Source organism: Fringilla coelebs (genome assembly GCF_963513975.1).
Source record: "Fringilla coelebs genome assembly, chromosome: 8".
Lineage (NCBI taxonomy): Eukaryota > Metazoa > Chordata > Aves > Passeriformes > Fringillidae > Fringilla > Fringilla coelebs.
The window spans coordinates 29,339,706-29,360,664 of record NC_140066.1 but is presented as its reverse complement, the minus strand read 5'-3'; the positions used below and the strand labels follow the sequence as shown (position 1 = coordinate 29,360,664).

Genomic DNA, 20,959 nt, shown 5'->3' with positions numbered 1-20,959 from the left:
TTCATTAATTCAGCTGCTCAAGGAACAGTTTGTCTCTGGGTATGTGCAACTGCGTAGAAGGAAATGCCTGGAAGTCTGCACTTACAGGCAGCCTAATTGCCTCTGCTGGGAGGGGTGTTGTGGGAACAGAGGGAAGATGCCTGGGACTTCAGTTTTCCCTGTTCTGAGTGTGTGTGAAAATGGTAAAAGTGTTTCTTTCACAGGCTCTTCCTCCTTTGTTCAGGTGCAGTATAGCCATGAAACAGCAGCCGTGGAGTGGGTATGAGATGCAGAGTAAAACAGAGAGAAAGCAGACTCAGGACAAAATCACCTCTGGTTGCAGTCAACCTTTAAGGCTGCTGGTTAGGATCCTTTTGTATGAAAAAGAAAGTTATCAATAATACCAGCTGATTTGAGATGGTCAGAACAGTAAGTCATGTCATTGTTTGAAAGACAGCATACCAAGGTCTCGATGAGTAATGGAATAATATCTAGAGGAAAACACTCACTCTTCCTTTAAACTGTTTGGGAACACAGACACACCTATTCTGCTCGGGCCACTCCCTTTCATGCTGTTCAACCCAGGAAATAGTAGGAGTGGAGCCATAGAGTGAGCCACCTCTGGAGGCTCTCACTTGTTCCTCCAGCTTGCCATCTGTCTGTGTGAGGCTGTAGCTTTTGGGGTGCAGGAGCCACTGCCTGAGAGCACAAATGGAACTGGAAATACATCAGAGCCCTGCAAACGGCAAAGGTTTGTCCTGGACTGTTGCTCTGTGTAAATCTCTGACGATAAATGACAGGTTAACCCATCCACAGGACATTGGTTCTTGGATTTACAGAGGGAAATCAGGCTGAGACACTTCTGTTGGACTGAAATTGGGATCTTTCTGATAAGAAAAGCAGTTTCTTTATTTTGGTTTGTTTTTCTTTACTGATTTAAGAGCTAAACACCTCCCCAGCCTGGTGTGCTTTATGAACAGTGGACTTTGTTACTTGGCTGAACAGTGTGTGCATGTCCCCATGTGCTGCTCCTCTGGAATGGATATCTGAGCATAGGGAGCAGAGCACAACTCAGTGGAATTAAACAGGCTTTTTATCCAGCTCTGACTCCCTGTGTATTTTTGTAAGAGATAATTCACTGCTGTCTTTTGAAGTTTACCACTTTCTAGCTAAAGATGATGACAGCACGCTGGTGCTGTGGGGTGAGTTCTGCAAAAAGAGCTTTTAGAGTTCTGTAGTGGCAGGTGGCACAAGAGTTCAGAGCATTGCTGATTGATGCTTTGAAAGAAAAGCTGATAAGATGTCAGTGTTAGGTGCTTTTGAGGGCAGATTTCTGTGGTGTTTAACCTCAGGAAGCCCTGTGCCATCTGGGTGCTGCTGGCTGAGCACACCTACAAGTTCTTGTCTGTCCTGCAGCCGCCTGTCCGTGCTGCTGTCCCTGCACAGCAGGCAGGAGGGCTGGCTGTTCAGTGCCTCTTGTGCTGCCTTTGCTGGCTCAGGGATGGCTCTGCTGCACTGGTGCCAACCTGCAGCAACCTGCAGCAGGTGAGGCTCAAGGCACTTCTCTCCTGCACACCTAAAGCACATGCAGTGCAGTTTTGTTGGTGAGTGCTGCAGAGGGAATACTCTCTGCCTCCAAGAGGCTGCAAATCTTGGTTTGCTTTGTAAACATTCCTCTTTTTTTATACCACAGGCTCAGATAAAGGAGGGGGGAGAGGCATAGGTATAAAAAGATATATTTTGCTTTCTTGGGAACACAAGTGTGGGTAGTTGCTTTCTCTGCTATGCTTGGACAGATAAACCCTTGGGGTGCCCATTTGATTTCAGGGGTTAGAGGAAGAAGAAATAAAGTCTTGTTTTCTTCTTTGCATTGTCTAATCCAGTATTTGTCTCTTATAAACAGATGGGTCTGGAGATTAAAAAATGTACAGATAGACATATTGAAGAATTGTGTACACCTCTCTATGAAAAGTGTCCCTGTACCTTAAAAAAAAAAAACAGCAAAACAACAGAATAATACAACTCAAATTTTCTACCAACTGTAACAACAAAAAATTATTTTCTAATCCATTACCAGTTAGCCTTTGTAGGCCAAACACCTAACCTAGTGTTGATTTAGATATAGCAGTTTTATTTCTGCTCATTCTCTCAATGTGGGCTGAATTAGGTGTGCAAAATTCCTTTTTCCATCCCTATATCTTTCCTAATTTGTTTTTACAATACTGTTTTAAATTTATTTTTAATATAAATCAATCTCCATAGTGTAAAATGCAATAGCATTTGGTTAAAATCAGCACTTTCTGTATATTCACAGATGTGACACTTGGGGCCATGGTTAGTGCTGGGTTAACAGTTGCACCCCATGATCCTGGAGATCCTTTCCACCCAAAATGATTCTGTGTTTCTCTGACTCTATGATGTTGCTGTGATGTGGGAAACACCCCACCATGATGTGAATTTAACCAAATGAATATGTGATCCCCTGGTCCTGTGGGTACTCATTATGGTGAGGTTAGGCTGAATCTCTGTTTTTCTCTCCCTGAGAACTGGGAAAACCTTGCTTGAACCTCTGCCTGCTTTGGTTGGTGCTGGTGATCTGCTGGCTGGGGATGGAAATCTCTTCTCTCTGCTGGGTCCTAGGAGATAAATTCATGATTGCCACACTGAGAAAGCACAGAGGAGACAATTGATCCTTCTCCCTGCTGCTCTGTAGGTGTTTGCACTTTCTCTTCCCTCGTGTTAGGAGGGGAGTGAAGCTGTCTTGAAATCTAATATATAGAGAGATAATTGCTTGTCATTTCATTGAAGTTGGTAATGAAAACAGGTTGTTAAGTTTGACTTCTATTTTTAATCAGTTTCACAAGCTGGCTTTTCTCATTCTAGAAAAATGATCCCCTGATTCTCTCTGTCAGCTGTCCATTTCAAGGTGAAGGCTTGACCTCATTCTGATGATAGCCCAGTAAGCAGCAGGAAAACTGAACTTTCTGTGCTTGCTCAGAATCAATTAACTGACTCCAGGAACAGTACTGTGAGGATCTGGATTTCAAAGAAAGCATCAATGTTGGGGGGGAAGCTCAATAACCATCAGAAAATCACTACAAAATGGTGTATTATCTTCTAATTCATTCATAGTTAAAGAGGAAATAACTGGGAGCTGCCAACTAGTTTTAGTCTGAAAATATGCATAACATATGTTTATAACATAAGGTTTTCTACTGATAAATGCTGTTGTGATCAGCATGTGTTTTAACTGATTCATCTGAAAATTGTGCTTAGTGCTGCTTAAAGGAGTTCATCAATCAGTTTTTGTTCACACAACCTGACAGGTTGGCTGGTTTGCCTACTTTCTTTAATTATTTTTGTTATTGCTTAGCTCTTCTTAATTGCAGAACTATTTCTCAATCAAACCAAGGCAAAACTCTTGACTAAAAAAATTGAAGATGCCTAGAGAGTGTTAATACCAGAAGGGATTTTGAAACTGAACTGCATAGAAAAAGGATTTTTTCTTTTGGTCATTGATTTGTGTCAGTGGTAAATCTGTGTATTAAACAAATACCACAGTGGCAACGTCAACACAAATAAAAGGAAACTTAAGTTTTGCTCTAGGCTGAGGGAGTGTTTACACTTAAAAACCCAAACCAACCACCCTCCTAGTGTGTACTATTAATAGTTGTTTACATTCTACAGAAGCTGAAGAATAAGGCATCTCATTCAGTTACATTCAGGCATGAAGTAACTGTCTAGATGCAATATTTCATGTATTTTTAATACCAGGAAATACAGAGACTCCCTAGTGTTGGCTAAGAATGCAGCAGAAATCCTCCCTCAAAGATGGCCAGGCCCATCTTGACTTTATATTATGTTCTAGTTACAATTAATTTAAAATTAATTGAAATCTTACTTGTGTTCAAGGTTCAGCTGTTGGAAAAATGATTTTACTTGGTAGCCCATGACACATAAGACCTTCAAAAAACCCCACCTTAATTTATGGCGTTTGGTCTTGCGGTGGAAGGATAAGATCAAGAAATTCTTGCTGAAGAAATACTGCAGTAAATCATTGCTGCAAATACACTATGGTAGTAGTGTATTTGTACTATCAGTCAAGCAGTCAAAATAGTGATCTTCAGTTCTTTGGGGGGGCTCCATTTGGCTCATTCACCATTTCAGTAATTTATGATATCACTGGAATGATTTTTCCCACTATTGTAATACCATATTTCCTACTTCCTCTTGCAGAACTGCAGCTTGCTAGATTGTGAGTGCCCTCCACCAGCACTGCAAGATCAAGACTCTTGATTTAGTGCTGTCTCTGAGTAACTCTGGAAGGATTTGATAGGCACAGCTTCACAGCACCGTGCATGTCAGGGAAATATCCCGACGTGTGGCTTGCCCTGTGTTGAGTGGCACTGGTGAAGAGCAAACCCAGCTGTACCTGTCACCAGATCCAGGGCATGTTTTCTCCTTTTCAGTGTAGTGTCTGGGAGTTTGCTGTGTTTCTCTGACTGCTGCTTTTCCTGGTGATGCCAGATTACAGCTCTTGTTTGAGGAGACTCCACTAAACTATCAGTAAAATACAAGCAAGTGTTTGTGTAGCTCTGAAATACCCAAGGGCATTAAAACCTCTCTTCATCAAATACTAGTTGGCATGTGCTGTATGTTATTTCCTGCCATTAATAAATGGGAACAAATTCCAAGTGTTTTTTTCTGTTCCATCAATGTATTTTCAGATGTGTCCTTGCCTCAGTTTTGCCACAGTACAGAATGTGAGAGAAGTGGGCTGCTCACAGGGTGATAATTGTGCTTAACTGACAGTTTCTTCATTTTTAACAGGGCTCTTGATCACTTGTGTGTGTGTGCAGCTGATTTAACCAGAAGATAGTGCTGACCACAAGAGGAAGGTTCAACAGTGCAGTAGGATTTATTTAATTAGGAAACAAAGGTTAGCCAACACAGCATATTTAAAGCTGCTTTTATGAGGAATGTTGGCAGTGGATGAACTGATCTGATGTCATTTCTGGCATCCTGCAGCAGTGCCATACTTTCCACTATATAGAAAGGTAAACCTCCTATTCTTAGTTGTGATGGACATTGACAAACAGTTTCTACTGGCTTCTGGTAGGGGCTTAAATTAGTTTTTATAGTACAAAGGACTCTCTTTTAGAGCTTCACTGGTACTACAAGAGGGCAGTGTGACTGCAGGAGTTCTTTTACAGTTATGCCATGCTCTGAGAATGGCTTTGATGGTGGAGGATTTGGGAATTAGATGCAGCAAGAGAAATATTTAATTCTTCTGATCACGTGTGTTGGTGCTACATCTACAGCAGAAGATCAGTGTTAGGAGGCAATGGGCAAAGTTAAATTAACATGTTCAGGAAGCCCTGCAGTGATTTAGAGAAGGCTTTCTTCTGGTGTAATTCTTTACTCAAATTCAGCATTTCAGTAAAGTTACCATGTATGTTTCTGTAATTGTGTGACGTGTCAGAAGAGACTGTAATGACACCCAGTTTATTTCAACACATAACAAGAGGAGTGGTGCTTTCTTTGATGTCATCCTTGAAACACGTCACTCTTTACAAAGGTACAGGAAATAAACTGAGGAATGAAAGATCTCTGAAGTTTCAACTTTGATCTTTTTGCTTCCCAACATATTTCTGTCTCAGTTACTATGAAGTCTACATTGTGAAGAGGATGTTACAAGGAGTTACTTCTCTCAGCTAGAAGAAAAATGTCAAAGTTCAAGAAAGGAAAAGTAAAGAAGAGAGTATGATTAAAGGAATGACATTAATCTTGAAAATCTTTGCTCTGTTTAAATAAAAGACACCTAAACATTGCTGAGGAGTAAAAAAAAAGATTCCTACTGAAGACCTGAAGAGCTGCCAGCTTCTGCCAGGATCCTTTTGGCTAATTGTTCCCTAGAGTGGCTTAGGCACCTCTTTGACTTCAAGCATAGAGCTCAGCCCCACAGAAGTCGTGGGATTATTTACAAATTTGGGGACAGACAAGCACTTGGATTGTGTTGCTGAGTCAATCATGCAGAGTCCTGGGGGTGCAGCAGTTTTTGTATTTATATTTCAGATTGCTTTCACTGTACCTTGCCTGTGAAATGGCATCAGTTGTCAGCAATTACACTTGGCTTTTTTTTGTATGTGTAAGTAGAAAGGATTGGCTTTGCTGTAAGAATCCATAGTGCACTGTTCTTGACATTGGAGATCAATAGATTAGCCTTGTGCTGCCAGGAAATAAAATGCTGAGCCATCTCATCTTCTAATAATGCAATAGGTAGATCCATTAATGCACACACTGTTATTTTATGTCTGAAAATAGATGTGAACAGAGATGGTTTTTTCCACGACTATTCTGAAATAAACATTGGAATGGATTAAGTAAGATAAATATCCTTTGGTTGAATCAGGGCTTTTGTCATAACCTAACTCTTGTACTCCCAGTGACCACAGTAACAGTGATTCTGCTTGTTTGGGGAGGAATAACTAAAAATGCAATTTCCAGATGGGAGAAGATGTACAGAATTAACTCTTTGCCTTTCTTAATAACTTGGTTTTCTGTGGAAAATGAGCACTTTTATAGTTAAATAAGGGATACAATCTACTGGAAAATCATTGAGAAATACAAATGAAGTTGGGAGGTAATGATGATCAAGGAGAAGCACTCAGCTGTGCTTTACATGACCTCTTTTTTAATGCTGACCAGTCACTCCCTAGTGTTGTTATCTGTGGTACTTCTATAGTTTCCATTATCACAGGATCTGAAAACTTCAGTCTTTAATGTACCTATTGTTACAAATCCCTTGTGAGGGGAAAGTGATAGGGGGAAATACAATGAAAGAGATTAAGGGAATGGCTCAGGGATGAACAGCAAGTCTGTGGGAGTGCAGAGACAGCATATTTCCCAAATCCTATGTTAAGGCTTCCAGAGGTGATAGACTAGCTGACATTATTAGGACTTTTTTTCCCTTATGTCATTTAAATATTTCATTTAGTGATTGATTTTTTCTATGTTCTGTTTTTCTTTGTACCATTTCAGCCAGCTAGTGATTTCATGTGAAGGTAGATGTCTGGTGTTGCTCTCCTTTGTCCAAGAAAAAGATCATTAGATGTAATCTCAGGCGTATTGTTTGGATATTTTTGTTTGTTTAATCTTTCTGCTCGCTGCTTCACTGAAGGATAAACTTGGTGGTTGTTGGGGATTGGGGAAGTGAGTCAGATTCAGTTTCTGAGCAGAGAGCAAAGGGAAAAGCATTCCCAAGAGCTTGTCCTGCTGCCTGTCCAGCTTTACAATGCTCTGCAAAGCCGGGCTTTTGTTACCAAAGGCTCATGTGCCATGGAAGTTATCATACATGGTTGATAACAGGAAGCACAGCACAATGCTTTAATTCAGCTGAAAGATTTTGCAAATGTCATCAGTTGGGAAAGGAAATTGTCACAGTGTGGTCTTAGTTAAGTCTGAGATAGAAATGCAGTTGTGTTTTCTCTTGCGTTTTTTGTAGGTTACAAATTGTAACAGGAATAAAGGGCAAAGTGATGTTTCATGTATGTTTTGGAATGAACACCAAGAAACCAGGACATGAAATAACATTTGCTTTCTCATTTCCAAGTTAGTTTAACAGAAGGGCTTGTGCATGCAGATCTTGCTGTTGATGTATAAAACAGGTCTGGTTTTCAGTGTGCCACCTGCAGAGATCCCCAGGTGGTTTTCAGAGTAGAAGTTTGACTCAGTACAGTGACACAAACATAGCTACACCCTATTCAGACCTGAACTTGGTTCTGTCCTTTCACACAGACATGGACAGACTTCATGGGCTGGACAGACTTTGTGGCAGTTCTTGAATTTGCATGTGTGTGCTGCAGAAAGAGGCGTTTGGTGGAGTTTGGCTAATGATTACTTAAAGGTCAGTTGTAAAAGCAGTGGAAAAAAATGTCATGTGGCAGCTTGATAAGAAGCCTGTATGGGACACTCATGCTTGATTGTGTTGCTCAGCTGGGTTATAACACAGATCCTTTTACCTTTGATATCACTTTAACCTGAGCTAGCCCTTTTTAGCCCATTTCAGTTAGTCACTTTTTCTTTTTGCCAGTACAGAGAAGCCTTGTGGCTTTGTGGTCTTTCTGTTCCTCCAGCTTACCTTAGAGAACCTTGTGTGGGTTTAAACCATTAAACCAACTTGGCAGAGATCTGTGGATTGTATAATTCCCACCTCTGCAGGTTCTTCATAGCCTTTATCACAATAAAAGATACCAAAACCCCATAGCTGGTTTTTTTAGCTATATCTTATGCTTTTATAGACAGTGAACTGTTGAAGTAATATTAAATGTTAGTAACTAGGAAGTAATATATTAAATATTAGTAACTAGGCTTTTCAGTCTGTTTTGAATAAAATTTGCATCTTTGAAGTGTCTGCCTAGTAGTACTTCTATGAGCTCTGCTAAACATTTTTTCTTGAGTGGATATGGTGGCAATGAGGAAGCAGGACAGAAAACAAGTGTAGTGTACCTGGAGCATATTTGCTTGTGAGGAGCACTTGTTCTTCACTGCTCATCCCCACCTCAGCCAAAGCCATTCTGCAGTGTTTGGCCAGGTAGATGTCATTGCCTTTGGTGTGGTGGGTGGTGGATTTCCTCAGAGGAGAACAGAGACAGGTATGTGTGGCCACTGCAGCTGTCTGGCAGCAGGACTGCTGAGTCAGCTCTTGTGTGTTTTCTTCTCAGCCAGGTAAACAACAAGATCAGATGGGCCTCATGCTCCAGTGAGTGAGCTGAGAAAATACCCTGCTCCTGTTGCCCCTGGCTGTGGTGCCTTAGTTCTTCTACAATGTAGGGTGCTGGAAGTTTCCAGAAAACACAGTGGTGTTTGTGCCTGGGCTCTGCTGGGGTTCCAGAGATGGACAGCATTGAGGAGTGGGGCATGGCAGTATGTGATGAGCCAGTGGTGTTCCTACAGCAGTGGACATGCCTGCCTGCAGGAGTATCATAGAATCACAGCATTCCAAGGGTTAGGTTTGGCTTGGGGGAACCATTAATGGCCCCATGGTCAAACCCTTCTGCAGGGAGCAGGGATGTCTTGCATTAGATCAGGTTTCTCAGAGCCTGGAATGTTTCCAGGGATGGGACATCCAGCACCTCTGGGCAGCCTGTGTTTCACCACCCTCACTGGGTGCACTTCATCCCACTGCCCATATCATTGGTGAAAACACTAATCAGTACAAAACAACACATTTTAGTAGTGGTGGTAATTCTCTTTCTGGCTTTAAGCTAGGGGGACATTTGATTATCTCTCTAACCTGAGCATAATCCCATCAGAATTTCGTGCAGCAAGGGAATGGGTTTTGTTTCCATTTGAAAATAATTTCTGTAAACTACTGGAATAAAATAGCTGAGATACTTTTTAAGGACTAAAACATGATTGCTTCAAAAGCCACAAAATAGCTTTGCACTACCGGTTTTTAAAGCTCAGCAAATTTTATGTAGTACCTGAATTATTAATGGAGATAAATTGGAAGAAGAAGATCTCTTTTCAGCCTTAAACAAGCAGTAGTTGGTTGACTTTGCAGAGAGGGGCAGCTCTTGCTGAAGCCATGAGTGAGCAGGTCCTGGGTGAGGAGCCCTATGGGGTGAAGAGCTTCTGTCAGTATGCCCAGAAGATGACTGCCTGTTTTGGACACTTAGGTAAAGAAATTAAGATGTGCATGTGGATTTTCTGGCCTTCATTATGTGGATGAAGTTTGCAGTAAATAGCTGAGTGTTTGTACATCAGCCTGCAGTCTTGAGTCAGTAAATAGTGGGTGTCAAAAAAGCTGAATATGTGGAGTAATTTTACCACAAGTAAAGTTTTGCTTCTTTTCTGTGTGCGTGTTTGAATGTTGGAATTTTTTTTCTTTTCTTTGCTCTCATTTGTTGGTTTAGTTTTTTATTGCTTGGATAAGTATATTTCATGGTAAAAGTAGATAGAATGCTTGCTCATTTTTCATTTAGATGAAGGGCCTTTTTTTCCTCTCCTTACTCTCAATATCTTTGAGAGTTCTTATATGGAGAAGGTAATCCTGATAATCCTGTTGCCTTGGACAGATGCATGAAACATTATTTGGGGCTATCTACCTGTGTAATAGATGTGTTACCTTCTGAAGTGGTATGGTGAGGGAAAAGGAAAATTTTGTTTTGTTTTACCCTGTTTTCTGTATTTTTGTTTTGATTATTTTTTGCAGCTAGGTTTTGCTGAACTGGTGTGCCTGACTTCAGTTTCTTGGGTTTCTGATTGGGCTGCTTTTTGCTTTCAATGCAAGACTAAAATCACACTGAAATGCATTTGCAAGAAGTTTAACTCTGATGGCAGAAGAAATTAAGACAGCATTAGTGCACTACACATTTCTGCTGAAGGGCAAGTCTAATCCTCAGTGCTTCTCTGAAACATGGAGGGATATTTCCTCTTCTGTGCATTTAGCCTGTGGTGTCTGGTTTTTACCATTATTCACTCCTTGCTGTTCTGTTTCTTAATTTATTTGTGGATTGCAGTAAAATTTCTTTGTTACTTCTGTTCTTGGAGTATTCGTAGAGATGCTTCTATTCCTGGTTGCATATGAAACATGCATGTATTTTTTATCATCCAGGCAGCCAATTGGTGTGGTGAATTCAGAGGGGATTGGATAAGAAATGGTCTTGAGACAGCTGGAAATATTTATAAATAAAATATTTATAAAGTTGGAAATGAGATAAAATATTTAAAGTAGCTGTTCTGCATAATTCCTGTCTCCTATCCAGCCAGCCCCCTGTGAAAAGTGTCAGTCTGGAAAGTGCCCATACCTCACACTGTGCTCTGTGCAGGCTCGGGATCCCAGCTCTGACTGCTTGGATTAGACACAGCTTTGAATTGGCAGTGATTTAAACAGGTTTTGCTACTTGGCAGATCCTGAGAACCCTTCCTCAACACTAGCTCTGAGTGAGTGCCCTGGATTCCTCAGACTTTCTTTCACAAAACATAAAGACAGGGTTGTGCCCCTGTGATTCCTGCCTTTTTCTTTTCTCTTCAGCAAGAACAGCAGAAATCAGCCTTATACCATTTAATTGAATGCTTAAGTGGTAGGAGATTGCCATTGTCTTTTTGAGTCAGACTGAATCAAAAAGTGTTTAGTAGCTGTTGTATGAGGCTGTCTCAGGCCTTGTCCTTTGCCTTGGACACAAGGATGTGCTACAAACAGTCCTTTCTCTGACTCAGAAGCCTCTGTGATGCTTCCTGGCCTTGTTTTGCTTATTTCTACTGCTTGTCCCTTTATATTACATATTGACAGGATTGAGGCTTTTGGAGAAAAAACACTGTAATTATAAAAAAAATAAAAAGAATTATCCAAAAATCATACTGCTTTGTGAACAGCTGGCATGGGGTATTTGAAGGTGCAGTTCTCAGACAAGTGGCTGCAACAGCCAGGGCTGGAAAGGAGCAGCATTAGAGAAATCTGTCTCAGGGGAAGGAGGATCTTATTTTTAATTAAGCAGGATGTTTCTGCAGTGACATGGTAGCATCACTAAATCCCGATCCTTTGTCCCCCACCAGTTTTGCTGGTGGAAGGACACTGGATTGTGCTGCACTGTTGGGAGGATGATCAGACTCCCCTACAGTGGTCACAGGCTGAGTGCTTCTGTGGTGGATGTGCAGGTCATACTGGTTTAGTATGAGTATTTAGTATTTAGTACTGCAAGAGCTGGTGTAATGAAACTCCTGGTGAGCAGAGCTGGAGGTTGGAGTCAGCATGGGCACAGAGAAAACGGGGAGTCAGCTTTAAACCAGTGTGTTCAAGCTCCTGCATGAGGAACTTCTCTTCTGGGAATTAGGCAGCCAAGCTTCAGCAAGTGTTGCCCCAGCTGGGCTCACCTTTCTGCCCTCTGAGGATTGACTTGAGCAGCAGAATGATTGTCTGGGCAGTGTGTGTGTTTGCCTCTCCTCAGAGGGCAGAGTCCACCCTGACGTGTCCGTGGGGCTGGGTGGTGTCAGAGGGCTGTCAGATGGTTGGCGCTGCTGTCGTCAGATGTCACCATCCTTCACCCATCACCCAGCAGCAAGTGGCACTCCCAGAGTGAGGGATCCTTGGGTTGGCCCATCCAGCCCCTCCTGTGAGCTGTCCCTCTGCTTTGAGCTCTGAATGGAGATCCACCCTCACCACCTTTGGATTTTCAGAGCTGCCTCTTCCACCGAGGGGCTGTGGAGGGCAGGTCAGTAGGTTGAGAAGTCTGGGAGAGAATGAAAAATTGCTGCAAAGCTTCATTTCCTCTGAGGAATGCTTAAAACGTGGCATTTGCTGAGATCTCTGATCTGGTACAAGATACTCTAAGGCAGAACTGGAGTTGCTGTATCTATTGAGCCAGGTCTTCTTCAAATGCACATTAGCATCACCCCAATAGAATTAGTACAGATTTATTCTGACTTGTCCTACAGTGTGCTCTCCATAGGTTAGAAAATCCAGGAGCATGGCTGTTTAAGGAGAGCTGTAATTGCACACTTGTTTTCAAGATAATAAAAAAGCCATACTACTTGGAAAATATAAAGTAATTGACCTCATAAGAGATGTGTAATAATACGTGATCAAAGTCTGGATTTATGAGATGGTATTTTCTCTTGGAAACAGTAAATAAAGCAGTCTCCTCTTCAAAGCCTGTCCCCATATGGAGTCAGTACTTGAGCTCTGAGTTTTGAGGGAGAATTAAGTGACAGTTTCTCACTGTGCTCAGTAAGCCTGTTGGTAGAGTTTTTGTCACATTCTAATTTAGAAAAAGCCTTACTGGAAGCAGTGCCATGATTAGACCAGGTCATTTTGCAGCTGCAGCTAACTCCTCTGTGTTGAGGGGAGTTGGAATTCTGGGCCAGACACTGTTTGCACAGTTGTCTCTGTGCCTTTCACTGAGTAGACAGTCTGAAGTTGCCTCTGAGCATGTCCAGGTCTGGGGTCTACCTGTAACTTTCTCTTACAGATGATGAATATTGTTTGTTTGGGGTTTTTTTTCTCTCTCTCACTTTGGAATTTCCTGTGACTTTCCAGTGCCCTGTTGATGATTAACTCTGCCTTTAACCAGGGAGAAATATTCATTAGATGATTAGATTAGCAAGTCACTGGAATTGGATTAATGTAAATACTTCTTGTAGGTGAATCAGGAGGGGTTGGCACAGTGTCTGCAAAGCCTCTGCTGTCAGCTCCACAGGAAGGGGCAGAGGAAGAGCACAAGCAAACCAATCTTTCATGGTTAGGGAAAAGCTGAAGTGCCTTTGTTTGCAATAGGCAGTGAAAGCTTCAGAAAGGATTTCTCCAGAGAAATCTGCTTATGAAGTAGTGGCAGCCAGTGCTTGTACATTCCTAAAAAAGGAGGACCAACGTGCTCCACCTTTGCTACAGCCTTTTCTCCCCAGCACAGGGACAGACCTGGCATGGAAGAGGGCCGTGCTAGATTAAATGCACAGATGTGCATTTGTAGCTTATGATGATGATGATGATGATGATTCTATAATAAGACTTTTGACACAGCACGGTTTTTTGATTTTAAACTAATCCTCTTATATAACTCAGTTACGTTCTTTCCATTGTCCTGAATATTAATCTGATTTTCAGATACTCTTTTTGGGTTTGTTTCTGATTTTTGCATTTGCAGGGATGAGTTTCAACTGATTACAATAGTTTTAGATGGCAACCACCTGATCAAGCATACTGTTCTAATCTCTTGAAGATAATCACTAAAAATATATCTTCCTTAATCTCCTTTGCTGGATAAGAGAAAAAGAGAAGGATTGGAAAGGGCAGTGTGCCGTGAGACTGACTGCATGCACTACAGGTTGCTTTCCTCAGCTTCTCCTGAACAGAAATGCCATCTTTCCCCATCTTAAACAGCTTTGGGAAGCTGTGTGGCTCAGGTGAAGAGCTGGTGCTGGAAAAAGTGAAATTTCGAAATTCAGTCAGACGGATGTCAATAATTGAGGATGGGGATATTGCAGAGGTCTTGTATCTCATTCCCAAGCAGAGCTTGCTGAAGCAGCTGCCCTACTTGAATCCAGATGACTACTACTTGTGTGAGCAGCTGTATGACACTCCTGAGCGCCTGGGTAAGTGAGGGCTGCTGCCAGATCTTGGCTTTTGGTTGGTGAATAGGCTAATTGCTTTACAGTTGTGTTTTGTGTAGCACCAAGATACTGACAGAAAGTCTGTTCAGGTGTGGAGAAATCCTTCATCACTGACAGATGGAAAGAAGAATGAAATGCCAAGGTAGAATCTGGAAGTAGTTGGTGGATGTAGGTACAGCTCTCTTTGTATGTCAATCCTGGGACAAAGTGGGGGCCTCTCCAGAAGTATTCAAGCTCAAAAATACCTTTTGAAAGCACAGCATCCTGTCAGTGGCGTGTTCAGAGCTTTCCCATGGCATTTGTGAAACTGTGTTCCCTTCTGCTTGCTTTTAACCTATTGCCAAGGAGTATTAACTGAAACTGCCTCATTCTTGAATTGGAAAAAGTGATGAGAAGCCTTTCTGTGCTTACCTCCTTGTCATTTATTAGGATTCTGTGGTATCTTTTATCCAGGTGCCTCCTTTTTCTGGATAAGAAGTCAAAACTTATTTAGGTGCTCTTTGGAGCCAGTCCATGCCTTTGATTATCCTTTTACATTTATTTTCCTAATTCTACTATAACTCTTGAAAAATTGGGTAATAAAACTGTGTCCATCATGTAGCATAATGTGGATATATGCAAAGAGTTATTATGATGTTCTTTGTTCCTCCCTGTAGTTTTAAAATTTGGTTTGTGTTTTAATTGATATTGAACATTAGCTTATTCCTTAGTAGAACTATTAGTGGTGGAATAGAACTTATATCTGGAACTTCTAGAACTTATATCTGGAATTTATCAGCCTAGATGGTTTCTTACAGTCCATTACAAATTAAAAAAAAAAAAAAAAAAGAAGTTTCCTGGAAACTCCTGTCTGTGAACAAGAAATTTGCTATAACTGTTAATATTTTCCAGATAAATTTCAAAGATTTTATCTTCTAGGACTGGCTCTCTGGACTTTTGTTTTGATAACCCTAACTGCCTATGTGTTGGAATTTTGTCTGTACTAAGCAGATGAAGAAAGCTGCTATGTGCTTGTCACTCTGTCCAGCTCCTCAAATGTTAATACTGAGTGACTGTATTTGGTAGGCAAGTATTTTCAAAGATCTTCTTTGGTGTATGACCCTTTTTCTTCTGTGCAAATTGCTTTTTTAGTCAGCTCTGTACCTAATGAACTTCACCTTGTGAGAGAACTGTCCCAAACCCATATTGCAGATAGTTACTGCTTCTGAGTAGTCAATTATTTTAAAATTAACATTTCAATGAAAGCAATGCTAAAACATGGGGCAAATGTATAATATAGCTGTGAGCTGGAAAAAAACAAATATCATTTTGCCTTGCTAGACCCCACAGTGTTTCCCATTGGTATTCTAGAGAAAAAAAATCTACATACAATTCAGCATTTTTATGAATCACAATTTAGTACTGACAGTTACTTGGATGAACAGTGACCAGCTATATGATCAGTCAGTGCAGGACTCCAGCAAAATTCTTGCCATCATAGCAGGCTGGGAGCTATCTTCTAACTTGTATGGGGCTTAAATCAATCTGGAAATCTGCAATTTTGCAGCTCCTCACTCATGTATTAGCTGTCACAAAGACAGTGGGGCAGGTTTAGCATTATACTGCAATAGATAATGCAAATAACCACTATGGATATTTTCCTTTCACCCTCCAGTATGGGAGCTGCTCTTCAATAGGGTGGGAATTGTGGTCCTGCTCTCCAGTGTCATGTGTAATGCTAAGTGAGAGGTTGAAAGGTGTCTGGTGCTTCAGCTTTACTTAAATTACAACAATTGGAATCAGAATCTCACCCACTTAGGATAAAAAGCAGAGGAATGCCTTTTGAAAACAGCCTGGGGGTGAGTGCTGTGTGTGACTTTAAGATGTGAAACATGTAAGTCTGTCTCTTAGGCCATGTGCTGCTTGGGGATTATGGTCCCTCAAGTACTACAAGATTTAGCAGCTTATAAACCCTGCTGAAGGACAGTTTGCTGTCTCTATTTGGCATTGCAAACAGAGATTAGAAATTACACTGTTCAAAGTATTTGGAGAATCAGTTGCTATTTTCTTTGCTGATCATAAGTGGAATCATAAACATCAGGAAAGGGCCATATTTTAGGGGTTTGGAAGGTCAAGAATTATCAAAAGGTACAGAGCTGTTTAGTATTCAGGTGAGCCTTTGGAGTCTTAGCCATTTAACCCATGACTTGCTCTTGCATCCTGAAATTCCATCCCCTTCATAATGGGAATGTAGGAGGTTAAACTTGTCTTAATGTTAAGTGGTGGCATCATACTGACAGTTAAGAGCACTCTAAAAGTTGAAGAAAACTTGAAAGAAAGGAGTTCTAAAGTGGCCTCGAATCTCTGAAAGGACCATAATTCTGCATTTCTCTTGAGTTCATTTGGCCAAAGAATTATGAGCCACCTTCCCTTTTGTGTCCAGGGGAAGTCTAAGGATGCTTCCTGTGAGAGAGATTGCCAGTCATGGTTTGCTGCAACAAAATCTGTCTTACCCCAGCAGGCCTGGTTCAGCACATGGCTTTGATGCTCTGGGGGCAGACCCTGATACAAAGGAGTCTCCAGGGAAATGTCTGATTTTGAGGATTAGCAACACCTGAAAGCTGGTTGCAAAAGAGCACTGGAATTTTGGAAAGAAAATGGTCTTGGGACTTTGTGTTGTTACTTCTCATATAAGATGCTGTCACCTGTCAGTTGTACCAGTGACACCTTGTGCAGCCTGGCAGAGTGGTCACTCTGGCTGTGACAGTGCACACCTGAGGGAAAGGAGACACAGCACATTACCTAACCAACCTCCTGTGTGAGGTTAGTACCTCTTTATGTAATCATACTTATTTAAAGCATCACTGGTGAGAATGGCTGCCTCTCTTGCATCAGCTGGGTGTAAAGGAAGACAGAAGCAATCTAAGAGGGTGAGAAGGGCATGGGGGAAATGTAGGGAGCATGGAAAAGGTCTAGTGATGAGACAGGAAGTAAATTGGACTGGTGGAGGAAAATTTATGAAGCACCAAGATCCCATTTAGTCTTCATGTGTAAAAGAACTGGCTGGGTGGATGAGACTAACCAGTGGTGGAGAACGGACTGGAATTTAGTTGGGGATGGTCACCAGTGGTGCTCTCAAGGGCTCATTACTGGGCACAGTCCTTTTTAATAACTTTACTGATGATCTGGATGAGAGGAGTGAGTGCACCATAAATCAGTCCTGTGACAGCACCAGGCTGGGTAGGAGTGCTGATCTGCTGCAGGGCAGGAAGGCTCTGCAGAGGGGTCTGGGCAGGCTGGGGCCATTGGTATGGGCTTCAACAGAATGACTGGAAATGGTTCAAAGCTGTGCCAGGAAAGGTTTAGACTGGACATGAGGAAGAATTTCTTTACTGGAGCATGGTGAGACACTGTGCTTCCTAGGGAGGTTGTTGATCCCCAAAACCTGTCAGTGTTTGAGACATGGACAGTGCCATTAATAACTCGGTCAGCCCTGAGCTGGCCAGGCAGCTCAATTATGTAATTAATTGGAGATTCCTTCCAGCTGAAATAGTCTAGTCACTTTTCCTCTATGAGAAATGGAATGAGGAAAAGAAGGAAGAAGGTCTGATTTTTCTGTGTGTATGTTTGCAGAGAGGAGGAGTCCAAGGGACCAATATGGTGATGTGAGGGAAGACACAGAGGTAGAGTGTTCTAGACAGGAATGGGCTTTGCAGATGGGAAATGAAAGGCCCAGTTGTAAAATGCAACTGCAGCATAAAACAGTTCTACATCTGAGTTCCCACACATCAGCTTCTTTGCATCACTAAGGTTTTCTTGCTGTGCTGGGGCAAGAAAGGTAGAGCCCCCAGTTAGGGAAACAAACTATATCCCATTGCCATTTTCCATTCTTAGTACCAGGATCACCCCAAAGGCTGCAATTTGTTTAACACCAATCCCTGCTGTTATTTGGACAGAAAGAAGGAAAAATGGAACAACAAAAAAAAAAAATTCCTGTTTTAATCCTGGGTCTTACCTGCTAATGGTGTTCCCAGTAGCTCCTCACAGAATGGATATTTGTTGTGACCCACGGCCATAGGATTTTTATGGCACTGTGTGAGCTTGTCTGGTGTCCAATCTCAAATTCTAAGCAATCTCAAAAGTGGCAGGCAGTGACATGAGAGAGGAAAATCCAGGTTCTGTTGGCACTGTAGTAGGAGGTTCTCCTTAGATGCTGAGAGGTGCTGATCAGACTGCTCCTGTCCTTCAGATAAGGTTTTCAGATATTCTTTTTGATAGCTTTTCAAATTGATTCTTTCAAGTGAGCAATCTCTCCTGGCCTCAGTCCCCGTATATTTTTTTAATGATTGAACAGGGACAATACTTTTAAAATGTGTGTTAATCCAAGTTTAGAAATATTATTTCATTCTTCTGCAGGACAGTGTCGTAATTCAGAATAGTCCTGATAAGTAAGCTCTATGGTTTGAAATGATGCAGTTGAATTTCACTGTCTAGAAGTGTGAAGTGTGGACTTGCACAGATAAGAAGTGGGAACTAGTACACACTGATCCTGAAAAGCACATGGAGAATAATTATATTTACCATAATATAGATTAACTATAATATACAGTTAATATAAATGTAATATATAGATAAATATAGGTATAGATTGACTGTATAATACTGCTGCCATTCTTTTTCTGAGATGTGTTAGCAGGAGATACATACAGCAATTGGATATTTTTCTCTGTTCCTGTTACTGGAGAGGACTCTACTGGATACTGTCTCTAGGTCTGGACATTGTATTTTTGAAAGACACTGATAAATCGTGAGGGGAAAAAAAAAGATTTATGAGAAAAGATTAATGGAATTAGGTTTGCTAAATCTAGAAGAGTGGTGATAATTGAGGGATTTAGACAATCTTCAGCCGAGTAAGAGATTCTCAAATGGAGATGTGTTCTGCATTGTCCTGAGAAGCACAGAGAAGTATCCTTGTGAAAAATACTGAGTAGTGGTTTTGTGTTGAGTAAGAAATATAGATGAAACTCCATCTGTGTTAGCTCTTAATAATCTTTAGTTCTCAAAGTATGAAGAGTTAGCTTGATTTTTTTGGTTTTTAATAAAATGTGAAACGAAGAAGTAATGAGTTAGGATCACTTCTTCATCCTTTGGCCATTTTCAATATCTCTACTGCAATTTAGTCACTGACACATTTTTACTTAAAAATATTAGAACAGTTAATGGCTTTGTAGCCCTTGGCTTCCTGTTTCAGAATTCTGGCAAGTGGTTGTCAATGTTTGGATCAATCTAAGCTAATTGGTTTAGTAGTAAATCAGTGGTTTAGCATTAATCTGCATTAAGGTAGCATCATTTAGAGCAACTGAATTCCACTATAGGGTTCACTGCTCCTTCTCCTAAATTCTTTGTTATCTGTAATCCAATAAACAAGAACAAAATTGCAGTTCCTACTGTTGGTAGACACTAGCAAGGAATATGAGCCAAATCGGCTGTAAATTCAAAGAAATAATGAAAATATTGTGGTTTGCTCTATGGTATGTAAATAGGTAATAGCAGCAGTGTGAAGATTGTTCAGTGAAATTGCAGCAAATTTATATTTATTGCAGCTCTGTGACTCCATAATGCCAATGGGGGCTCAAAGGGCACATTTTGGCTACTTCCCCCCTAGGAGCCCTGCTTTTGTTCTGTATCTGATGGAGACTTCCTCTCTCGTGTCTGCCATCTGCAGTTGCATAACCTTGGTATTTTCATCAAACACCCGAGAGAAGCGCCGTGCCCTTCCTGGGCAGGGTGGCAGCGGGGCTGGCTCCCCCAGAGCTGCGAGGGGCAGCAGAGTGGGGTGCCCTCCTCCTGTGGTCTGGGGTGCTCAGAGCCAGCACAGCCTCCTGCAGGCAGGACAGATCCAGGGAAAGCTGAAACAGAAGCTGCTTCCAAGCTGAAGAGGTTCTGGGCTTTCTGACCGGATAACACACTGGGGTGGGGAAAAGAGAGGTAGAAATTGCTGTTTCTTCTCATCTGAAAGCTGTTCCTTGGGCTTGCTTTGCTTATCCCAAAGGTGAAATAGTGGGGAAGTTTCTGAGCAGAGAGAAGGGCATGGGAAGTGGCCGTTCTCACTCACTGCAGCTTTGACTTTGCAGCATGAGTGGAGTGGGACTGAGGGAGGGGATGGGTATCCAGCTTCCCTTGCTTCATCCTCTCCATCCATCCCATGAACAGGGGAGGAGAACATGAATACTGATGGCTGTTGGCTTCTTCTTCTCCTTTATGCCAGTGAGGTGGGGGTGTCACTAGGTAGACTTTTGCACACCTTAGAAGTAGCTCTTAGCTTGAGATACTTGGTAAATCTCTGTGGTGAAAGAGTTAATGGGAGGAGAAAGGGGGAAAGGGAACCAGGAATATTCTTCACCCAGGTCATGCAGACACAGGGCAGCTGAGAGGGAAAGAAGACAGTGTTAGAATAGATGATTGTGATCACAATTTTTGTATTATCCTGCTTTTGGTTCCTTTCCTTTAAAGAGTGAATCTTTATGGTGGGATGCTGAAACGTGGTACCAGGGGATGCTCATCACTAGTTTGTTACCATGTGAATTAGATGGTGCAGCTGTGTGTGGAGTTTTCAATGTAAAACATAGAAACATTAAACTGTGAAATGCAAAAAAACACAAACCAAATTAGCTTATCAGTACACATCAGTACTTGGAAGATGTACCATATTGTTTATTTTTTAAGTTGGCAAACTCTTCTTTACGAAGATGAATGATTTCAAATATGTGACTATCCTATGGAGCAGCAGCAAAACAGCTTTTATAGTTACCTTTTAGAAATTCCAGTGAGTGCACAAGTTGGAATCACTTATTCCTACTCTCCATTTGTTTTATGTCTGCTTAATATTTTA

General features: G+C 41.5%; 1 protein-coding gene across 10 annotated transcripts in view; it reads left to right on the top strand.

Annotated features, from left to right (window-relative positions):
* ABLIM1 (actin binding LIM protein 1) overlaps window positions 1-20,959 on the top strand; it is a 192,337-nt gene that overhangs the window by 46,339 nt on the left and 125,039 nt on the right. For 8 of the 10 annotated variants that reach the window (XR_014616346.1, XR_014616347.1, XR_014616348.1 and 5 more), the window contains exon 1: window positions 588-730. The exons of the other annotated variants lie outside the window; for them this stretch is intronic. Coding sequence is in view for 1 of the 8 variants with exons in the window: in XM_084210467.1 (XP_084066593.1) it covers window positions 691-730 (40 nt within the window). In the remaining 7 variants the exon portion in view is untranslated. Of the gene's footprint in view, window positions 1-587; window positions 731-20,959 lie in introns of those variants that run through there. 10 annotated transcript variants of the gene reach the window in all.